The sequence below is a fragment of the Mobula hypostoma genome, chromosome 9 (assembly GCF_963921235.1).
Source record: "Mobula hypostoma chromosome 9, sMobHyp1.1, whole genome shotgun sequence".
NCBI lineage: Eukaryota > Metazoa > Chordata > Chondrichthyes > Myliobatiformes > Myliobatidae > Mobula > Mobula hypostoma.
In genome coordinates, this window is record NC_086105.1 from 7,907,876 (window position 1) to 7,926,393 (window position 18,518).

The window sequence follows — 18,518 nt, forward strand, 5'->3', positions numbered from 1 at the left end:
GCCTGATTCTTTGAGGAGGTGACCAGGCATATAGATGAGGATAGTGCAGTGGATGTGATCTACATGGATTGTAGTAAGGCATTTGACAAGGTTTCACACGGTAGGCTTATTCAGAAAGTCAGAAGGCATGGGATCCAGGGAAGTTTGACCAGGTGGATTCAGAATTGGCTTGCCTGCAGAAAGCAGAGGGTCGTGGTGGAGGGAGTATGTTCGGATTGGAGGGTTGTGACTAGTGTTGTTCCACAGGGATCGGTTCTGGGACCTCTACTTTTCGTGATTTTTATTAACGACCTGGATGTGGGGGTAGAAGGGTGGGTTGGCAGATTTGCAGACGACACAAAGGTTGGTGGTGTTGTGGATAGTGTAGAGGATTGTCGAAGATTGCAGGGAGACCTTGATAGGATGCAGAAGTGGGCTGAGAAGTGGCAGATGGAGTTCAGCCCGGAGAAGTGTGAGGTGGTACACTTTGGAAGGACAAACTCCAAGGCAGAGTACAAAGTAAATGGCAGGATACTTGGTAGTGTTGAGGAGCAGAGGGATCTGGGGGTACATATCCACAGGTCCCTGAAAGTTGCCTCACAAGTAGCTAGGGTAGTTAAGAAAGCTTATGGGGTGTTAGCTTTCATAAGTCGAGGGATAGAGTTTAAGAGTCGCGAGGCAATGATGCAGCTCTATAAAACTCTGGTTAGGCCACACTTGGAGTACTATGTCCAGTTCTGGTTACTTCACTATAGGAAGGATGTGGAAGCACTGGAAAGGGTACAGAGGAGATTTACCAGGATGCTGCCTGGTTTGGAGAGTATGCATTATGATCAGAGATTAAGGGAGTTAGGGCTTTACTCTTTGGAGAGAAGGAGGATGAGAGGAGACATGATAGAGGTCGAGGTCGTTGTCGTGGCTGTCCCTCGAGGTTGAGGATGATGGTCTTCGTTCTGAAGAAGTGGCCCACAGAGTGAAGTCGCCTATGCATGTATTTGTTTAACATGAACTAGATGTTCCACTCCAAGAAGCACACGATACTTCACAAATCAACCAACTGATTCTAATGGCATGGAAACCATGACGATTGGAGCTGATGGATTTGTTGCAGCCTTCATCCGCCTTCACAGCCGTTGAGTTCGAAGTAACTTTGTCCGCTTGTTCCACCGTTGAGGTTTTGGTTGGATTGTTCTTTGTCAGGGACCTCACCCTCAACCTTATCTCCATGGGTGACCCTACCAGGAGCGTAGCTCCAGACGACATTGCTCTCGGGATCACAGGACCACACCAGCTTCTCCAACACGACAAGATGACAATCCACGGAGAAGATGATAAAGGTATACAAGATATTACGAGGAATAGATAGAGTGGACAGCCAGTGCCTCTTCTCCAGGGCACCACTGCTCAGTACAAGAGGACATGACTTTAAGGTAAGGGGTGGGAAGTTCAAGGAGGATATTAGAGGAAGGTTTTTTACTCAGAGAGTGGTTGGTGCGTGGAATGCACTGCCTGAGTCAGTGGTGGAGGCAGATACACTAGTGAAATTTAAAAGACTACTAGACAGGTATATGGAGGAACTTAAGGTGGGGGGGGGGGTTATATGAGAGGCAGGGTTTAAGGGTCGGCACAACATTGTGGCCGAAGGGCCTGTACTGTGCTGTACTGTTCTATGTTCTATGTAGTAATTGTTACAATGTGAGGAAGTGACTGGAAGGTCTGTTTTTCTGGTGATAATTTTTCTGTTCTGTGAACTTTTGGCCCATCTAAATTGTTTAAATATGTCATTACATAAGAGTAATCAAAAAGAACAGTTCAAAACCAAACAACAGGAATTCTGCAGATGCTGGAAATTCAAGCAACACACATAATGTGTGTTAGTTCAAAACCAAAACTATTCTCCCTTGCTGCATTGCTGACAATGTTGCTGCTTGTTCTTTGAAATTTTGACCACTTCTTTAATTCATGACTTTGCAATCATCTGTCTCATTCTGTTCACTAAGAACTTTTGTTCTCTTTCCTTAATAATTAAACTGCAGATCTATGATCCTTTATTTTAATTTTGGTTATGAAGTATAGACACCAGAATGACCCCAAACCTTTTGAAGCATGAATATCTGCTAGTACTGGCAGAATGAGCTTCACTTAATGGCTTATTCAAAAATCGTCAATGTGATAATCACTTGGTGCTTTAATGTCAGTTTAGTATTGAACCTTGGCTTGAACCCTTGAACTTGTAAGTTGAGAAAGTTAGGTGATATAGATCAAAAACTGAAGATAAGGAGACCCGTTTCAAACTATGTAAAATGTGGGGCTATTATGTGCTAAAACAATATACCACATCAAACTAATGTTTGGATTACTATTTGATCTGCACACATTTGGTTTTGATTTTTATCAGAGTAGGATCATAAGATATAGGGGCAGAATTAGGCCATTTGGCCCATTGAGTTTGCTCTGCCATTTTCATCCGTTTCTCTCTCAGCCCCAGTCTCCTGCCTTCTCCCCTTATCCCTTCATGCCCCGCTGAATCAAGAATCTATCAACCTCTCTTTAAGTATACCCAAAGTCTTGGCCTCCACTGCCACCTGTGGCAATGAAATCCACAGATTCACCTCTCTAGATAAAGAAATTCCTCCTCGTTTCGGTGCTAAATGTGTGTCCGCCTATTCTCAGGCTAATACTCTGCTCCTAGACTCCCCCACCATAAAAACCATCCTTTCTACATCCACTCTATCTAGGCCTTTCCAATATTCAACAAGTTTCAGTGAGATTCCCCCCACCACCACCTCATTCAAGCTAGATTTTGATACTAACTGGATTGCTTTGAGTTTTGATAAAGGATTTTCAACCTAAAATGTTAGCCATGGTTTTCTGTCCGAGGTTGCTGCCTGACCTGCTGAGTGTTTTCAGCGTTATTGCTGAGTGTTTTCAGCGTTATTTGTTTGATTCAGATTTCCAGCATCTACAATTGATTTCATTTTCATTCTCTGCATAAATTCTTCCTCTGGTGATGAGAACTTTTTGGTGATTACACTCCATGCTTAATTTGTCAATGCAATTGGTCACACTGTTGGTTATGATAGTGAAATCCAGTTTGTATCACATGAATTTGTTCTTTTTTCTGGGATGTGTAAGGGGTTGGAATATACATTCATGCATATTTCTTTGAATACTACAAAGCATTGGCTTGGGCAATTATTGTTGTATAAATCTTTGATAATATTGCATTCACAACTTTTGCTGCATATTTGGCTGCATTATTCAATTCCATTTTTAGTTTGGTTTAATATATTTTTAAAATACTACTCTTGTGATATATCAAGAATGAACATCAGTTATTATAGTTTAAAATGCTTCATAAATTATTTTGGCTTAACTTGTTTTATTGAAAATGCTTTCTGATCAATCTGTTGATTTAGTATTTTTATTTGTGTTGTAGATGGAAGTGAAAATGTTACGGGGTTAGACCTTTCTGAATTTCCAGTACTAGCAGACAGATCCAGAAGGGAAGGAAGTGGTAATCCAACTCCACTAATAAATCCATTGGCGGGGAGGACTCCATATGGTAAGAAGCCTTATCAAGTCTACCATAGTTATGTTTGTACTTTAAAGAGGGAGTCTTGTAGATCATTCACCTTTTAAATCTAGTGTTTGAACTACTAGTGAGTAATCTGAGTGAAGTCACACAATGAAAGGTTTCTAGTTTAGAGTCCCAGTTCATACAGCATAAAAGTGGGTTCTTCAGTCTAACAAACCAACATTGATCATCAAATTTGCATTCAACCCACACAAGTCCCCTTTCTTTTCCTTCTCTTAAACTCACTTGTATAATGGACGCAGTTTACGGTGGTCAGCTTAATTACCAACTCAATCGTCTTTGAATATGAAAGAAAACTTGCACAGTCACAGGAGAACATACAAAGTCCACCTAGTACTGGAGAATTGATGTCAGTTCACTGCAACTTCTTTAGCTCCATCACTGTATTGTAGTTTCTGATATATTAGTTACTTTTGGCTAGATCAGAATTGGTAGTGATGCAATTTAGCTTCTGCTATAAGCTTAGGATGAAAAAGTGAATTTTACCTGGATTCTACCTCCTTAACTGGGATCCAACTGAAAATTTATCTATAATACTTGGATGTAATATAATAAGCCATACTGATCTAGGGTAAATAGAACTAAAAGCATACAGGTTAGATTCATCATCTTCCCTGAGGTTCCATAGATATTTTTTAGTTATTCCTTCCTGAGCTGACCAGATGCAGCAATTTCTGTTTTACATATTTCCCCTTAAATGCCAATAATGTGTTTTTTACTCATTAAAACTGTTCAGTTTTATTTTACTGATCCACGCTAAAATCAGTGCATCACTCAATGCTTTCAATGGCTCATCTATCTAGTTTGAAACTAGTAAATGCTGGTAACAGAATTTTACAGTGTGGAATAAGGATAGTGATAAGTAAAACTTATTTAACTCTGTGTGTGTGTGTGTGTGTGTGTGTGTGTGTGTGTGTGTGTGTGTGTGTTACTTTAATTCCTTTTTTGAACTTGTGTAGATGGTGGTGGTAGAAGACTATTCCATCCCTCTTGATACTTAGTGAAGCCCAGCTTATGAGCATGTAAAAATACAGGAGCAGTTGTGCACCAGACAGCAAGCGTTCATGGTATAAGGCAAGTATCTCACCAGTCTTGCCATTGTACCAGAGTACAAAGCATATTAGAGGGCATGCAAAAAAATACAGCTGCAAAGTCCATGTTATTTAGGAAGTGGAATGCCATGCTTCCTTTTTTATAAATCTTTGGTAGTACACTATAATAAAGATAAATCTGCCACAACACATTTGTCTTGCCCAGGAATATGCACATTACAGTTTAGGAAGTCCTGATTAATGTGATGTGAATTAATTTAGATCAGGTGCTTGGCTAAAAAAGAGAAGAAACAAGTCCAAGCTTTTGAGTTTTGATCATTGCCCAGTGTTTTGTTCTTCCAGTGAAAACAAAGAAGTACAAACCAGTTGTACACAACTCTACATATTTCTATAAGTATTCCTTTGCATGTGTTCTCATATGCATTGTACTCTAGTGCAATGCAGGATTATTGAGATGCTTGCCTTGTACCAAGAACCATTACTGTCTGGGTCACAATTCTCCTATACAATTTCTCCTATGCTCGTAAGTTGGGCTTCATTATGTATCAAGAAGGATGGGTGTCCAGTACTGTAGTGATTAGCATAATGATTTAGTTCGGGGTTCAGATCCCACTGCTGTCGGTAAGGAGTTTATACATTCTCTTCATGACTGCATAGGTTTTCCCTAGGTTTGGTTTCCTCACTCATTCCAAAGGTGTAAGGTTAGGATTAGTAAGGTGTAGGCATGCTGTGTTTGCACTGGAAACATGGTGATACTTGTGAGTTACTCTGCACAATCCTAACTGACTTGATACGATGCATTTCACTGTATGTTTCGATGTACACGTGACAAATAAAAGCTAATTTAATCTTTTTAAAAAAAATACTGGAAATACTCCTAAACATAGTCATAGTCATACTTTATTGATCCCAAGGGAAATTGGTTTTCGTTGCAGTTGCACCATAAATAATTAAATAGTAATAAAACCATAAATAATTAAATAGTAATATGTAAATTACGCCAGGAAATAAGTCCAGGACCAGCCTATTGGCTGAGGGTGTCTGACCCTCCAAGAGAGGAGTTGTAAAGTTTCATGGCCACAGGCAGGAATGACTTCCTATGACTTCTTAAACTCAAGAGATTCTGCAGATGTTGGACATCAGAGTAAAATGCTGGAAGAACTCAGCAGGTCAGGCAGTATCTATGGAGCCGACATTCCGGGCCAAAGCCGTTTATCAGGAAATCACGGAAACAATACAGACTCTGCCAGTCTGTATTGCTGGATGAGAAATATAGTTAATTTTTTAGGTCAAAAACATTTCATCAGGATTGGCTGAAATTCTAGGCTCGATATGAGCTAGCAAAAAGGTGCCTCTGTGATAGATCTTCTGTAAGCAAAAGCTACAAATGAAGAATGGTTTAAAAGGATACCAGAAGGCTACCAATATCAGTGGATCTATACCTCTGAGTGTATTGAATCCTTTGGGAGGGAAAGAGTAATGGAAAAAGTATTGATATTTCCTCCATAACCTAGAGCTCAGAAATAATTCGCTCTTCAGTAATTTTTATTTGGATGCCTTTTAGGTACAAAGCAGATTCCACGTTTACAGGTGGAGTAGGTAAAGCACATTAAGCAAGCCTGGAGGTTGTTTAGAATGTTGTTTGCTCTTTCCTTTTCATAAGCTAAGGCATTTAAAGTCCTTTCCCAGCCCCCTCCTAAAAAATGAGCGGAAAACTGGTAAATTACATGTGCAGCATGTCCTCCTTATTACTTGTAAAGGGGGGAGGGGCTGCATATGGTGGAATGGTAGTTTCCAGTTAATTCATTTGATGTTCTTTGTCATGTGATAGCAAACTAAGATCAAGAAGTAGCATTCTACGCAATGAAAACCATTTCTGTAACCAGTTGGTTTGGTTAGAGTTTGAAGTCTGACTATACTTAGTCATAGAGATTGTTGTAATAATTAAAAACAAAAGTGGGCAGCCTATGTCAGTGCTACAGTTCAGCATGAGTGAGGAAGATAAAACTGAAGTATTGAGAGCTATCTTTAGTAAAAGAGATCAGTAGATGATCCTTCTTGCTCTCCATGTAATTTTCATCACAAAGGCTAATCTTGGATCAACTTCTCAGCATCAAGAAACAGCAGAGTATGTTGGATACCTTGAAGGCCACAGGGACTGACATCCCTCACATATCACTGAAAAATTAATCACACCTAGAACTAAGTTAATCCAGTTGGTTTTTATTATTCCTCAGTTTGCATATATAGATATCTAACAGATGGCATTGCTTGATTTGTTTCAACTTTACTTCTGTGCCTTATGAACACTCAGTCTGAGGTATTATAGATGGGGTAGCTCCGGCGTGATAGAGTTGATTAGAGGACAGTCTGGGTTGTATGCTTCTTACTACTGTTAGCATTTGGTTTGCACATCCTCCTATCAGAGAAAATAGTGTGTGGAGCATTGCTTTGTACTTCTCTGCCCACTTAAATGTCCTTGGACCTAAGGATTCTTATGACTCGCTTAGAATGCCAACATTTTTCCAGGATGCATTGAAGATCACTTCTCTGCCCTCCTGAAAATCACTTGCAGTGACAGAGCTCAGAGTGAATTGCATATTTTAGGACTCTGGTCTCTGGAATGTGGATGATTTGAGCCTTTTATTGAAGGTGGAGATGGGAACGTCAGTCATGGGGATGGCGGCCTAGGGGAGTAGCAGACACTGGTTCACCTATTGTGTTAGTGAATCTGGTGGACTTTGTGGATAGAGCATTTGAGGTGCCAAGAGTAGTTCATCTTTGTCACCAAGGCAAACAATAAAGGAGAGAACTTGAAAGCTCTTTTCCTCAGAAGGCAGAGGTCTGTGCTGGTAAATAGTAGTTTTCATCAGAAGTCAGCCCGCGCACAGCTTGTGCTATTCCACTTGACATCAGGAAGAGGTAGAGTGCACAAGGTATATCAAATCCTATATGGCCTGACAACTGTTAATGAACCTCGATTTAGAACTACCAGCACTAATTGCTAATTTACTCAAGTAGAGTCTTGCTCTTCAGTTATTGACAGTAATTGGTAAGGTATATCCTGAATACAGAAAACAGGATTAATCGACTAATCTGCTAATTTCTGGACTGTGATCCTAATACCAATCACTAGCAAGGTTATGGAAAGAATTAAAATAATGTTGCTAAATAGAAATTTTGCTTCTCCCCTCCTGTATGTTGTTATTACTTGGAAGTACATAAATTCAAGTTTAGTGTCATTTGACTGTACATGTATATAACCAAAGGAAATAACATTCCTCTGGGCCACGGTGCACCCACATAACATATAACACTCGGCACATAAACCACCTTGAGGCCCTCCGTTGGTCAATGTCAACCATGGATGATGCGTCCTAGCTGTCCAGGTGATACACAGCCAGCACAGTATGATTATGGAGAGCAAGCTGTTGCTCATGCAGCAGGCTTTCCTTCTCCAAGCAGGTGATGCGTTTAAAGGAACAACGAAGACTGATACAGTTTGGCACCAGCGATGTTGCAGGAGTTTACAGTCATCTCCATATTTTTCCTTTGGGTTTACTCCTGAAGCCTTCCTCTTGAGTGGGTATAGCTGCCAGCCATGGCTGATGAGCCCCCAACTGCCCGAAGCAACTGGTCTTAAGATGCTAGTAACATGCCTTTGCCCCTTCTCCTGTCAGTAGAAACAGTTCTGCTGGGCTTAGTAGCTAAGCCACGTGTGAAAACTAGGAGCTGGACGTGGTTGTCAGTGGCTATTTGAGATGCATGCCATTGGGAGCATTTAATACTGTAGGTAGTTGGAGCTGATTCCCGCTACTTCCCTAGCTATGATAAGCTTGAGGAACCACATAAGCCAAAGTATTACTATAAACAAGTTAATGAAATATAATTCAAAATGCGTGCAGTGCACAGCACAGGTAAACAGTTCACTATCATAACGGTGAGACCTCTGTTGGCAGGGTATTCATTTTTCTCACAGCCTGAGGGGGAGAAAAGCTGTTATCCAGTCTGGCAATCTTAACCTGATGCTTCTGTACCCCCTTCCTGACGGTAGTGAAAAAAAAGATTGTGGGAAAGTTGGTAGGGATCCTCAACAATGTCTTGGGTCTTTCTGTCACTAATACTTCCGGTAAATGTCACATATAGGAGGGAAGGAGGTCCTAGTTATCTACTCAGCTGTTTTTACTATGGTCGGATCTCAGTAATTTTCGATCCCTGTGTTCTTTTAGGAGTTCAGGAATGAGTGAGAAGCTGATTCTTCACAATCACTTAGTTTGAAGTGTAAACAAAGATAGAGATCAAAGTAATGATGAGAGACAAGGAATTAAAGAGATTCAAAGATTCTATATGGCGCTGAAAATCTCAGTTAACTGTTCTGTTACGGCTGGAATTTTGTAGATTCAGTAGTTTGTTTCTGAACTTTGGCCGTTGTTTTAATTTGATCTTAATGAGTACTGTTCACGTCAGTCATTAGATGGTATGATTATAGAGTTATAACCCAAATATTTAAGACTTACAAATCAATTTTTTAAAATAGGGTTTACGCTAATTCTACTAACATCTAATTAAAATTATTTTTAAAAACAACCAATTCCAATACTGTCCTCTGCAGGGTCTTGGGTCCGGTGCCTTGTAGCTTCTGTACCACACAATGATACAGCCAGACAGGACACCGTCAATGGTGTTCTTGTTGAAAGTTGTTAGAATGGTGGAGGGGAGCCTTGCACACATCAATCTCCTCAGAAGATGTAGACTTCGCTCTGCTTTTTTGATCAGTAAGGAGGTGTTGTGGGATAAGGTTAGATTGTTTGTTGCGTGAACATCAAGGAATTTTGTGCTTTTCACTCTCTGCATGGCAGAGCCATTGATGTGCCTTCCTGATGTCCATAGTCATCTATCTTTGTCTTGCCCTTGTTGAGACTCAGTTTGTTTTTCTCACACCATTTGACAAGCTGATTTACCTCCTCTCTGTATGCTGTGCTTGGAAGTAGGTACAGAGGAAATGTCAGGGGTAAGTTTTTTACGCAGAGAGTGGTGTGTGCGTGGAATGGGCTGCCAGCGGTGGTGGTGGGGGCAGAAACGATAGGGTCTTTTAAGAGACTTCTGGATGGATACATGGAGCTTAGAAAAATAGAGGGCTATAGGTAAGCCTAGGTAGTTCTAAGGTAAGGACATGTTCGGCACAGCTTTGTGGGCTGAAGAGCCTGTATTGTGCTGAAGGTTTTCTATGTTTCTAGTTGTGGCAATTGCAGTGTAGATCCCAATTGCTCTGACGCAGAATATCAAAACACCAGCAGTATCATTCCTGTCAGAGATTTTGTTCAGACACTTTAGGTCGTGTAACAATCCAGTCTTTTTTGTTTATGAATTAAAACAATTATTCAAATAGAATGGATTCCAGTTAATTGGGATACATAGGAATCCGTGTATAAAGGCCCAATTAAGTGGCTGTCCCAATTAGCTGGTTTCATAGAAATAGTTAAAAAGGTTTAAAAAAAAGACAAACTATTATATAATATTAACAAATTATGCATTTAAATGAAATGCAGAACAAATTAGAAGACTACCAGTGCTACTACAGTACTATAAAACAGTATTAGTTCCTATTAGTGGAAGGAATTCATCCAGAGTACACTGCCATGTTCTTTTGCTTAAGTGTGCAAAATCTATGCAAACACCTAGTGCAGATAATGGATTGCTTTCATTGCATCCCAGCATGAAGTAGTGTTGTAATGCAACAATAAATTTCCTGGCATCCTGCATAGTCAGTAGCTCAAGTTCAGATACGTCATCTTCAAAAGTCAAAATTTTAAAAATAAATAAAAATCACTACTTTTTGAATCTGCATTCATAGGTCCAAATGGATAACATAACACAAGTAAATACAACTTCTGCGATTTAAAAACTGTTCATTCTAGGCATGTTGTAGTGTTTAATGGCCAGACAACTGCAAATGACTCACACAAATTAAAGCTGTTCAGCAGTAGTCTCCTGTGCCGGTTAAGTGGCTTAGTGTTCCAAATAAACAAAGAGAATCCCGGCTATTTTCTCCATTAGTTTTTGTTCTTTAAGAATTGTCCCAAGTAAACGGCTGCCCAATTAACCGATGGTCCAATCATCCAGAATCCACTGTAATTGAAACTGGTTAAAATGTTATTTGTTGCTTACATCTTTCTTTTCTGAGGAGAGGTGCTGAGAGCAAGACTCCCTGTTTAAAGAGTGTTGTACAAAATTTGCAAATTTTTAAGAATTATTTAGGATATTAGGATTAAAATTGTCACGTTGAAAGTATTATTTTACCTTCACACTTGCAAACACTTTGCTTTTCTAAAGAGTGAAAACAATTATTTAAGGAGACTCCTATGGTGGTGATATGTGATCTCTCATGCCCCGCCACCTTCAGTCAATTTTAATCAATATTGTGATGGTAATTTTGTTATTTTAGTTATTATTAGCATAGTTCCATAATAGGTTTATGATTTATATTTAGACGACCAAATTTTACATAAAGGGCAAATTTTCAACGCATTTTTGTACATTGCATGAAAAATGAATCTTTTCTTAAGCCAGTCTTCTTATAGATAATTTCCCTTTTAAAAGGTGTGCAACACCAATTGAATGGGTTGATACAGCTGGTTATCTTTCAATGACCAATTGAGATATGGAAAATTAACAGAAGAGGTGCTTCAAATCTAGGCAAAGTGTGAGTTTTATTCCGTAGTTGAGAAAGCCAAAGCTGAAATCCATATATTTAAAAAGGGAATAAAGTCAAAATGGGCTTTTGTTAATTATCATAGGTTTGTCTGATAAGCATTTGTCATCTACAACATATGTATTCTCTGTCATGAGCTATTTGGCATGTGCCGCAGGAAATTTGCTGTGCCTTTATATTTAAGGTAAATGGTATGGTTACAATTTTGCCTCTGAGAGTTGTTATCATGAATTTTCCTAAATGGAAAATGTGTAATCAGTTTTGCAAGTCTTGATAAAGGGCTTGCATGTGTATTCTTTAACAGTGCATTGCCTCATCTGTGGTGCCTCAAATATAATCCATATGGTGGAAACACGCAGATGGATAGGCTGCATCGACAAATGAAGAAACTGAGTCGTCATTTTAGGTTAAAGACACTGTTTCAGAGCAGAGCCCCGTTTCTGTTTTCACAAATACAGCCGAACCTGAGTATTTCCAGCATTTTCCTATTTGTTTCTGATTTCCCACATCTGACTTTTTTCATTGTTAGTAACCCATAATTTTATGACTTTTGGGCTAAGGCATAGAGCACAAGAGCCAAAGAAAATATGGTCAAGATTTGGCCCCTGGGCTCCTCAAGCATTCAATGTAATCATGGTTAATCTGCTTTAACAGTGACAATTCCATAAAGCCTCTGTCCTTCTAAGATGTACTCAGCTCCCTTTCAAATACCTCCAAGGACCTAGCCTCTCCAACTCTCAGGGTAGAGAAGTAAAGAGAACTACTACCCTCTTTAAAAAGAAATTCCTGTACACCTCAGTTGCACCTTCTGCAACTGTGTCCTCTCATTTGAGACTCCCAGTAATGGAAGCATCTCAGCATGTATTCTGTGCCCATACCAACTTCTATGTTTCAATATGATCACCCCTCATTCTTCCAACAGTCTAACCAGTAAAGAGCTTACTTTTTCAGCCATTCTTGATAGGATAACCTCTCGTCCCATGAAGTAACAATGAATATCTTCTGAATTCCCTCCAGTACTAGAATGGCCTTTCTTGAAGATGGCAATCAAGCTTAAATATAGGACGTGAGGTGCAGCCAGTACCCTGTTCAATTGTAGCAGTGCTTCTCTATTTAAACTCCAGCGCCCTAGCAATGAAAGCCGGTGTGCCATTTGCCTTTCTATCTGCTGGCGGCAACTGCCTGCTAACTGTTTATGTCTTCATGAACAAGATCACTTACCCTTCCACTGCACTCCACTTACATTCAGTCCCTTTCTGGCTTTCTATTTTTGATTCATTCAACCAAAGATGGTGACAAATTCCTGCATTAATCTCAATATGCCACGTTTCTACCCACTAAAACTATGTGTAACCTGTTCCAGAATTCAAATATCCTCATGGCAGCATGCTTCCTGTCTATTTTCACATCATTAACAAACTTGGATGTCTTGTATTCTGCCCTCCTCCTCCTCCATGTTATTAAACCAATAATAAGTATAAAGGGCTCAGAACTGAACCTTGCAGGATTCCAGGAGTTGCATCTTTCCAGTATGACAAAGACTGATCTATTCTGATCTTGATAATCGATCTTTATTTTGCGTTAACATGCTTCCCTCAATACCATGATGTTTTATCTTATACTCCAGCCTTTCATATGAAAAGTTATTAACTGCCTTCAGGAAAGCTTAAATATTACGGAACACCTACAGGTTTTCCTATGTTGATATCTGCAAAGAGCTCAAGCAATTTTGTCAAACATGATATATATTTCTTAAACACAAAATGCTGGAGGAACTCAGCAGTTCAGGCAGCATCAATGGAGAAGAATAAAGAGCTGATGTTTTGGGACAAGACCCATCATGAGTTTCTGATGTAGGGTCTCAACCTGAAACATCGGCTCTTTATTCTTCTCCATAGATGCTGTCTAATTTCTAGCATCTGCAGTTCTAGCATCTCTTATGTTTATGTATATATTTTTAAAAAATAAGTTGAACTGGTTTGATTATGCTAAGCCATTGTATAGTTATTCCATTGTATTTCCCTATCAATAAATATTAAGCTAAATATTACAGAACACTTACAGGTTTTCCTATGTTTCCCACTTAATATTTATTGATGGGAAAATAATTCCCTACTTTTTGTCAGTCTCCCTTCTTAAACAATGGAATTGCATTTGTTAATCTGGTATCCTCCTGGAACATTGTTTTGAAAGATATTGACCATTCACTCTACTACCTCTGCAACTTCCCATAAACCTATTGGATGCAGGTTATAATATCCTAACATCTTGTTTGCTTTTCCACCTATTCGTTTTACAATTATTTCATCCTTTATAAGAATTGTTACAAGTTCTTCCTTCCTATTTAAAACTTACCTGTGTTATCCTTGAAATATTTGCGGCGTCTTCCACTATTAATATTGATGCAAAATATTGTTTTTTAAATATGCGCTACTTCCTTGTTTCCTAATGTAAATTTCCCAGTCCCACTCAACAGACAATTCCATACTTAGCTATTCTCTTCCTTTTGATATATCCATTCTGTTTGTTTTGATATTGCTAGCCAGTGTATGAGTAATTTTCTCTCATAATCATGATCAATTTAATCAAAACTTCCAGTGCTCTGCTCTGCCACCAGCTTTATCTGCTTTGTAAGCTCTAAGCTTTGAATCAATATTTTCCTTGACATCCTTTGTAAACTATAAAGCATCTTTCTCATTTAGCTCCTCTTTCTGATTGATATAAATTTCTGAAATGGCTGCTTAAGTATCTGCAACTGCTCATCTCTTCACCCTTCCTTTAATTTTCTTTTCCCAGTCCACTCTTTTGTTTCTTTGTAACTGCCCTTATTTCATTTGAGGACACTGGTATTTGACCTGAGCTGTTCACCTTCAAACAGTGCCTGGAATTCTTCCAAGTTGTGATCTCTGTTCCCTGGAGAATTCGTAACTACAAGATCTTCCATGAAACCTAAAAAGGTTTGCTCCTGGATGGATTTTGTAATGTGTCGCTCTGAGAAACAATCCACGAATTTCTCTTCCCTGGTACTTACTGATACATTCACTGAATACACAAATCAATATTACAATGGTGTAAAAATTAGCGAGACTGCACTTGCAATATCATATGCTGTTTTGGTTGTATAGCTAAAGGAAAGATGTCATTAAACTGGAAAGAGTGCAGAAAATAGTCAGAAGGTTGTTGCTGGGTCTGGAAGGGTTGAAATAAAAGAAGACACTGAATAGGTTCAGGCTATTTTCTCTGGAAAATGAGGGGCTTGGATGAGATGAGTGATCAGTCTTTCTCTTAGGGGATGGAAATCTAAAACTAGAGGGGAAAGATTTAAAGGGGACCTGAGAGGTATCTTTTTCACACAGGGGGTTGGGTATATGGGACAAAATGCTAGAGGAAGTTTAAAAGACATTTAGGTAAGGTACATGGATTGGAAAGGTTTACAGAGATATGGGGCAAACACGTGTGAATGAGACTAGCTCATGTATTCTCTTTGTTTGGCTCGTACAGGTTGGGCTGAAGAGCTTACTTCTGTACTGTGTTAAACACTGGCACTATTAAAATCATCTATGTTAACTTCTTTTCCCTTCTCACATGCTTTTGCTGTTTCCTCATTTATGCTTTGTCCTTTTATGATGCATCACCTTGGACCCATTTGTGACTTCTTTCCCTTCTTTTCCTTTTTCTTTCCAAAATGATTTTGCATATTGAACCACTCACTAATTGATGTAAGTACACTCCACCATGCTGATGGTCAAGAGATAGCTCTTACCTTCCAGAGAGTCATAATTAGCTACATATGTTACCATATCTCTCTCCCCTTTTCACCGACTCTTTTGGAGTATCAGTATCCTGGAAATTTGAGTTAATAGTTGTGGTCACTCCTCTGCTTCTCCATTCCTCATGATTAGGTTAAAGCCCAGTTTATTATCCTTTCTTGTTTTTTTTTAAAAAGGATCTAGTGCTTTTCCCGGCATATATGATGAATAAGCTCTTCTCGGCCTTCCAGCTGGGTACAGGTATCAATTTTAACCAACATTTCGATGACAAACTTGGGCCATCTTCATCAGGGATGATGCTTGGGCATGTCTATTCCAGTGCTATATATATCCCTGTCTTCCGAGTTTGTCATCGAAATGTCAGTTAAAGTCGATATCTGTACCCGGCCTTCTCTGTTATTTCATATGGATTTCATGTGCGTATCTAGGTTTAAGATGACAAGGAAGACATTTAAAGGGAATCCAAGGAATAAATTTTCCATACAGAGTAGTTGTTATCTAGAATAAGCTGCCAGAGAAGGTAGCATTAGGTAGCAGGAAGCAGGAACAGTAGCAACATTTAAAAGGTATTTTGACAGGTACTTGAATGAGCAGGACATGGAGGGAATTAATGTTGGCAAGCTGGATTAAGTGGTATGATGCAATGGGTTGAAGGGCCTGTTTCTGTGCTTTACAAGGCCATGACTCTATAAAAGATCACTGAGAAGAGCAAAGGAGTTCTCATTGTTCCCACCCTATATTTGTACCTCAATCAATTACTCTAAAATACAATTCTTTGATGTAAGAAAGTTTGATATACAAGCTTTCACCAAAAAAATATTGACAGGGTTATGTGTCTTTAATTTCTAAAGCTGTAGTTTGCTCCAATAAATGTATGCTGCTCTCCTCATTTAGGAATATGTGGTACCAAAATGCCCATAATGCATTTCACCCATTTTTTTTAATGCATCACTGGTAAATTGCATGATTATTCTAAGTTAATTGGTCAACTGCCACATTGATGTGCAGGGGGCCTTGTGCAAATTTGTCTGCTGCAATTTCCTACGTAGTCAAAACATAAGCATGGTACATGGAGCTTAGAAAAATAGAGGGCTATGGGTAACCCTAGGTAATATCTACAGTAAGTACATGTTCAACACAGTATAGTGGGCCGAAAGGCCTGTATTGTGCTGTAGGTTGTCTATGTTTCTATAAGATCATAAGAAGTAAAAGGAGAGGTAAAAATATGGTCCCTTGTGTCTTCTCCTGCAATTGAATCTGATCATAGTGCTTGCTAATTCAATACATCTAGATTTTATTAATATCTTAAAAGCTTATCTGTCCCTGTCACTATAAATATTTTCTCTCTTGAAATTTTCAGTTCTTTATATCATATTACAAATTGCATTACAATTCTGCCCATGAGCCAAGAATTTTACTTTCTTTGCTTTCTCTGTCACATCTGAATTTTGCATTTGACACCTTGCATCTGAAATTTGTAGGTGCAACTTGAAAACTTAACCAAACTTTTGGTTAGGGGAACCTTCTCCCATTTATAGAGCAACAGAATATCTTGTGGTGGATATTACCTCTTATTCTCTCAATTTTGTTGTAGAACTATAAAATAACTTTATTATGGATAATAGTTTTGTACTGTAAACAGACTGTCAGTGCTTATTCAAACATCAGCTGCTTGTGTGCTGCCACAGGAAACAGTTGAGGCCAGTTCATTGGCTATATTTAAGAGGGAGTTAGATATGGCCCTTGTGGCTACGGGGATCAGAGGGTATGGAGGGAAGGCTGGGGCGGGGTTCTGAGTTGGATGATCAGCCATGATCATAATAAATGGCGGTGCAGGCTCGAAGGGCCGAATGGCCTACTCCTGCACCTATTTTCTATGTTTCTATAGTGCCTCAATATACAATTGTAACACAAATTTGGATGTAGAAACATTTGTGTCCTGTCAAAACAGGGATTCCCACCCTGAAATCCATGACCCTTTAACGGTATTAATGGTATGAAAATGGTTGGGAGCTCCTGTGCTAAAGGATGGACTAAAGAAGCAAGAGTGAAATAAGTGATCAAGTACCACCATACTCAAGTGTTCAGTATCACGTAAAGAAAATTAGATGATGAGGTTATTGACCAGCAATATTATTAAATGTCATAGATGAAACTGAGACCTTGTACTTAGCAATCCTGTGATAATAGAGATATTCCTGTGACACGAGGAATCACTAGGGATATTTTTCCCATGGGGAAAAAAAATGTTCTACTTTTCTTTGTACTTCTGTGCTCCACTGGCAATCAGCATTAAATGCACTTGCACTTCTTCATTCCAACTCAACCTACCACCCACTGACTACCAAGTTTCTGTCACGTTGATTATCTATGAAAATGGTAAATGTGGTCAAGGTACTGTAGCTTTAGAAAGTAGTTGATGCAAGGATTTTACTGAATATGTAGAATTAAATTTCTTATGTTTTTGTTTTGTACCGAAACAGTAGTAGTTGGTGTTAAGCAAGTAGCTCTGTAGTTGATTATTCAGTTCTAAAAACAATAATGCGAACGTTAAGCCCAATTCTTCTGACAAAGAAGAGCATCCCTCAGTATTTATTTTCTAGTCCCTTGGCAGCATTTCAGTATGCAAACAATTTTATGTAGACCTCTATGTTAGCATCATAAAGGAAAGTCACATTGTTCACCCTCAAGAGTCTCTTTAAACAACAGTGTTCTCTGTGATCATTTTAGTTAACTACCCTTGTCATGAGGAGTGAAATTTCATTTGGGAAAAGAAATGTGACTAGAACCACAGAATTTCCTTTAGCTTTCTGAGCTTTTATCCAGTAGTTCAGTTCATAGCTTTGAGCATAGCTAACTGTAAGCAAGCACAACTTGGATGATACAATGATGTCCATTTTAATAGTGAGTATGAGAATTCTAAGATTAATATAGATGCATGCAAAAAAATACCAGGATTCGCTGCCTTTAATATCCAAAACACATCACCTGAGCATTCTCTGTTGTTAAACAGTCACTGTTTGTCATAATTACCCAGTCAAAATGTCATTGTATTTGGAGTTTCCATTTGTATGTATCAGTAGAGAAGTTCTAAAGTTAGCATTATTTGGGGTTTTCTGCAGTATTATCGCAAGAAATAAATAATCCTATAAGAATTGCAGGTACTTGCAAATTAGTAGATATTTTACTTTAAAATTTATGTTTTTGAGATATGGGTTATTGTCAGAACAGTAAACTATAGAAAAAAAATTAGGCTCAGTAGAAGCAATATTGATGTGGATATCTGCATTTCATTCAGACAAAACTTAAAATATTATACAGTTGAAGTTAGAAGTTTGCATACACCTTAGCCAAATACATTCAAACTCAGTTTTTCACAATTCCTGACATTTAATCCTAGAAAACAT

The 18,518-nt window shown here is 38.7% G+C and overlaps 1 protein-coding gene across 6 annotated transcripts in view; it reads left to right on the forward strand.

Moving 5' to 3' along the window:
• Positions 1–18,518, forward strand: part of cnot2 (CCR4-NOT transcription complex, subunit 2) — a 188,197-nt gene that overhangs the window by 123,879 nt on the left and 45,800 nt on the right. For all 6 annotated transcript variants that reach the window (XR_010019158.1, XM_063057706.1, XM_063057702.1 and 3 more), the window contains exon 7: positions 3,419–3,544. Coding sequence is in view for 5 of the 6 variants with exons in the window: in XM_063057706.1 (XP_062913776.1) it covers positions 3,419–3,544 (126 nt within the window). In the remaining variant the exon portion in view is untranslated. The remainder of the gene's footprint in view (positions 1–3,418; positions 3,545–18,518) is intronic.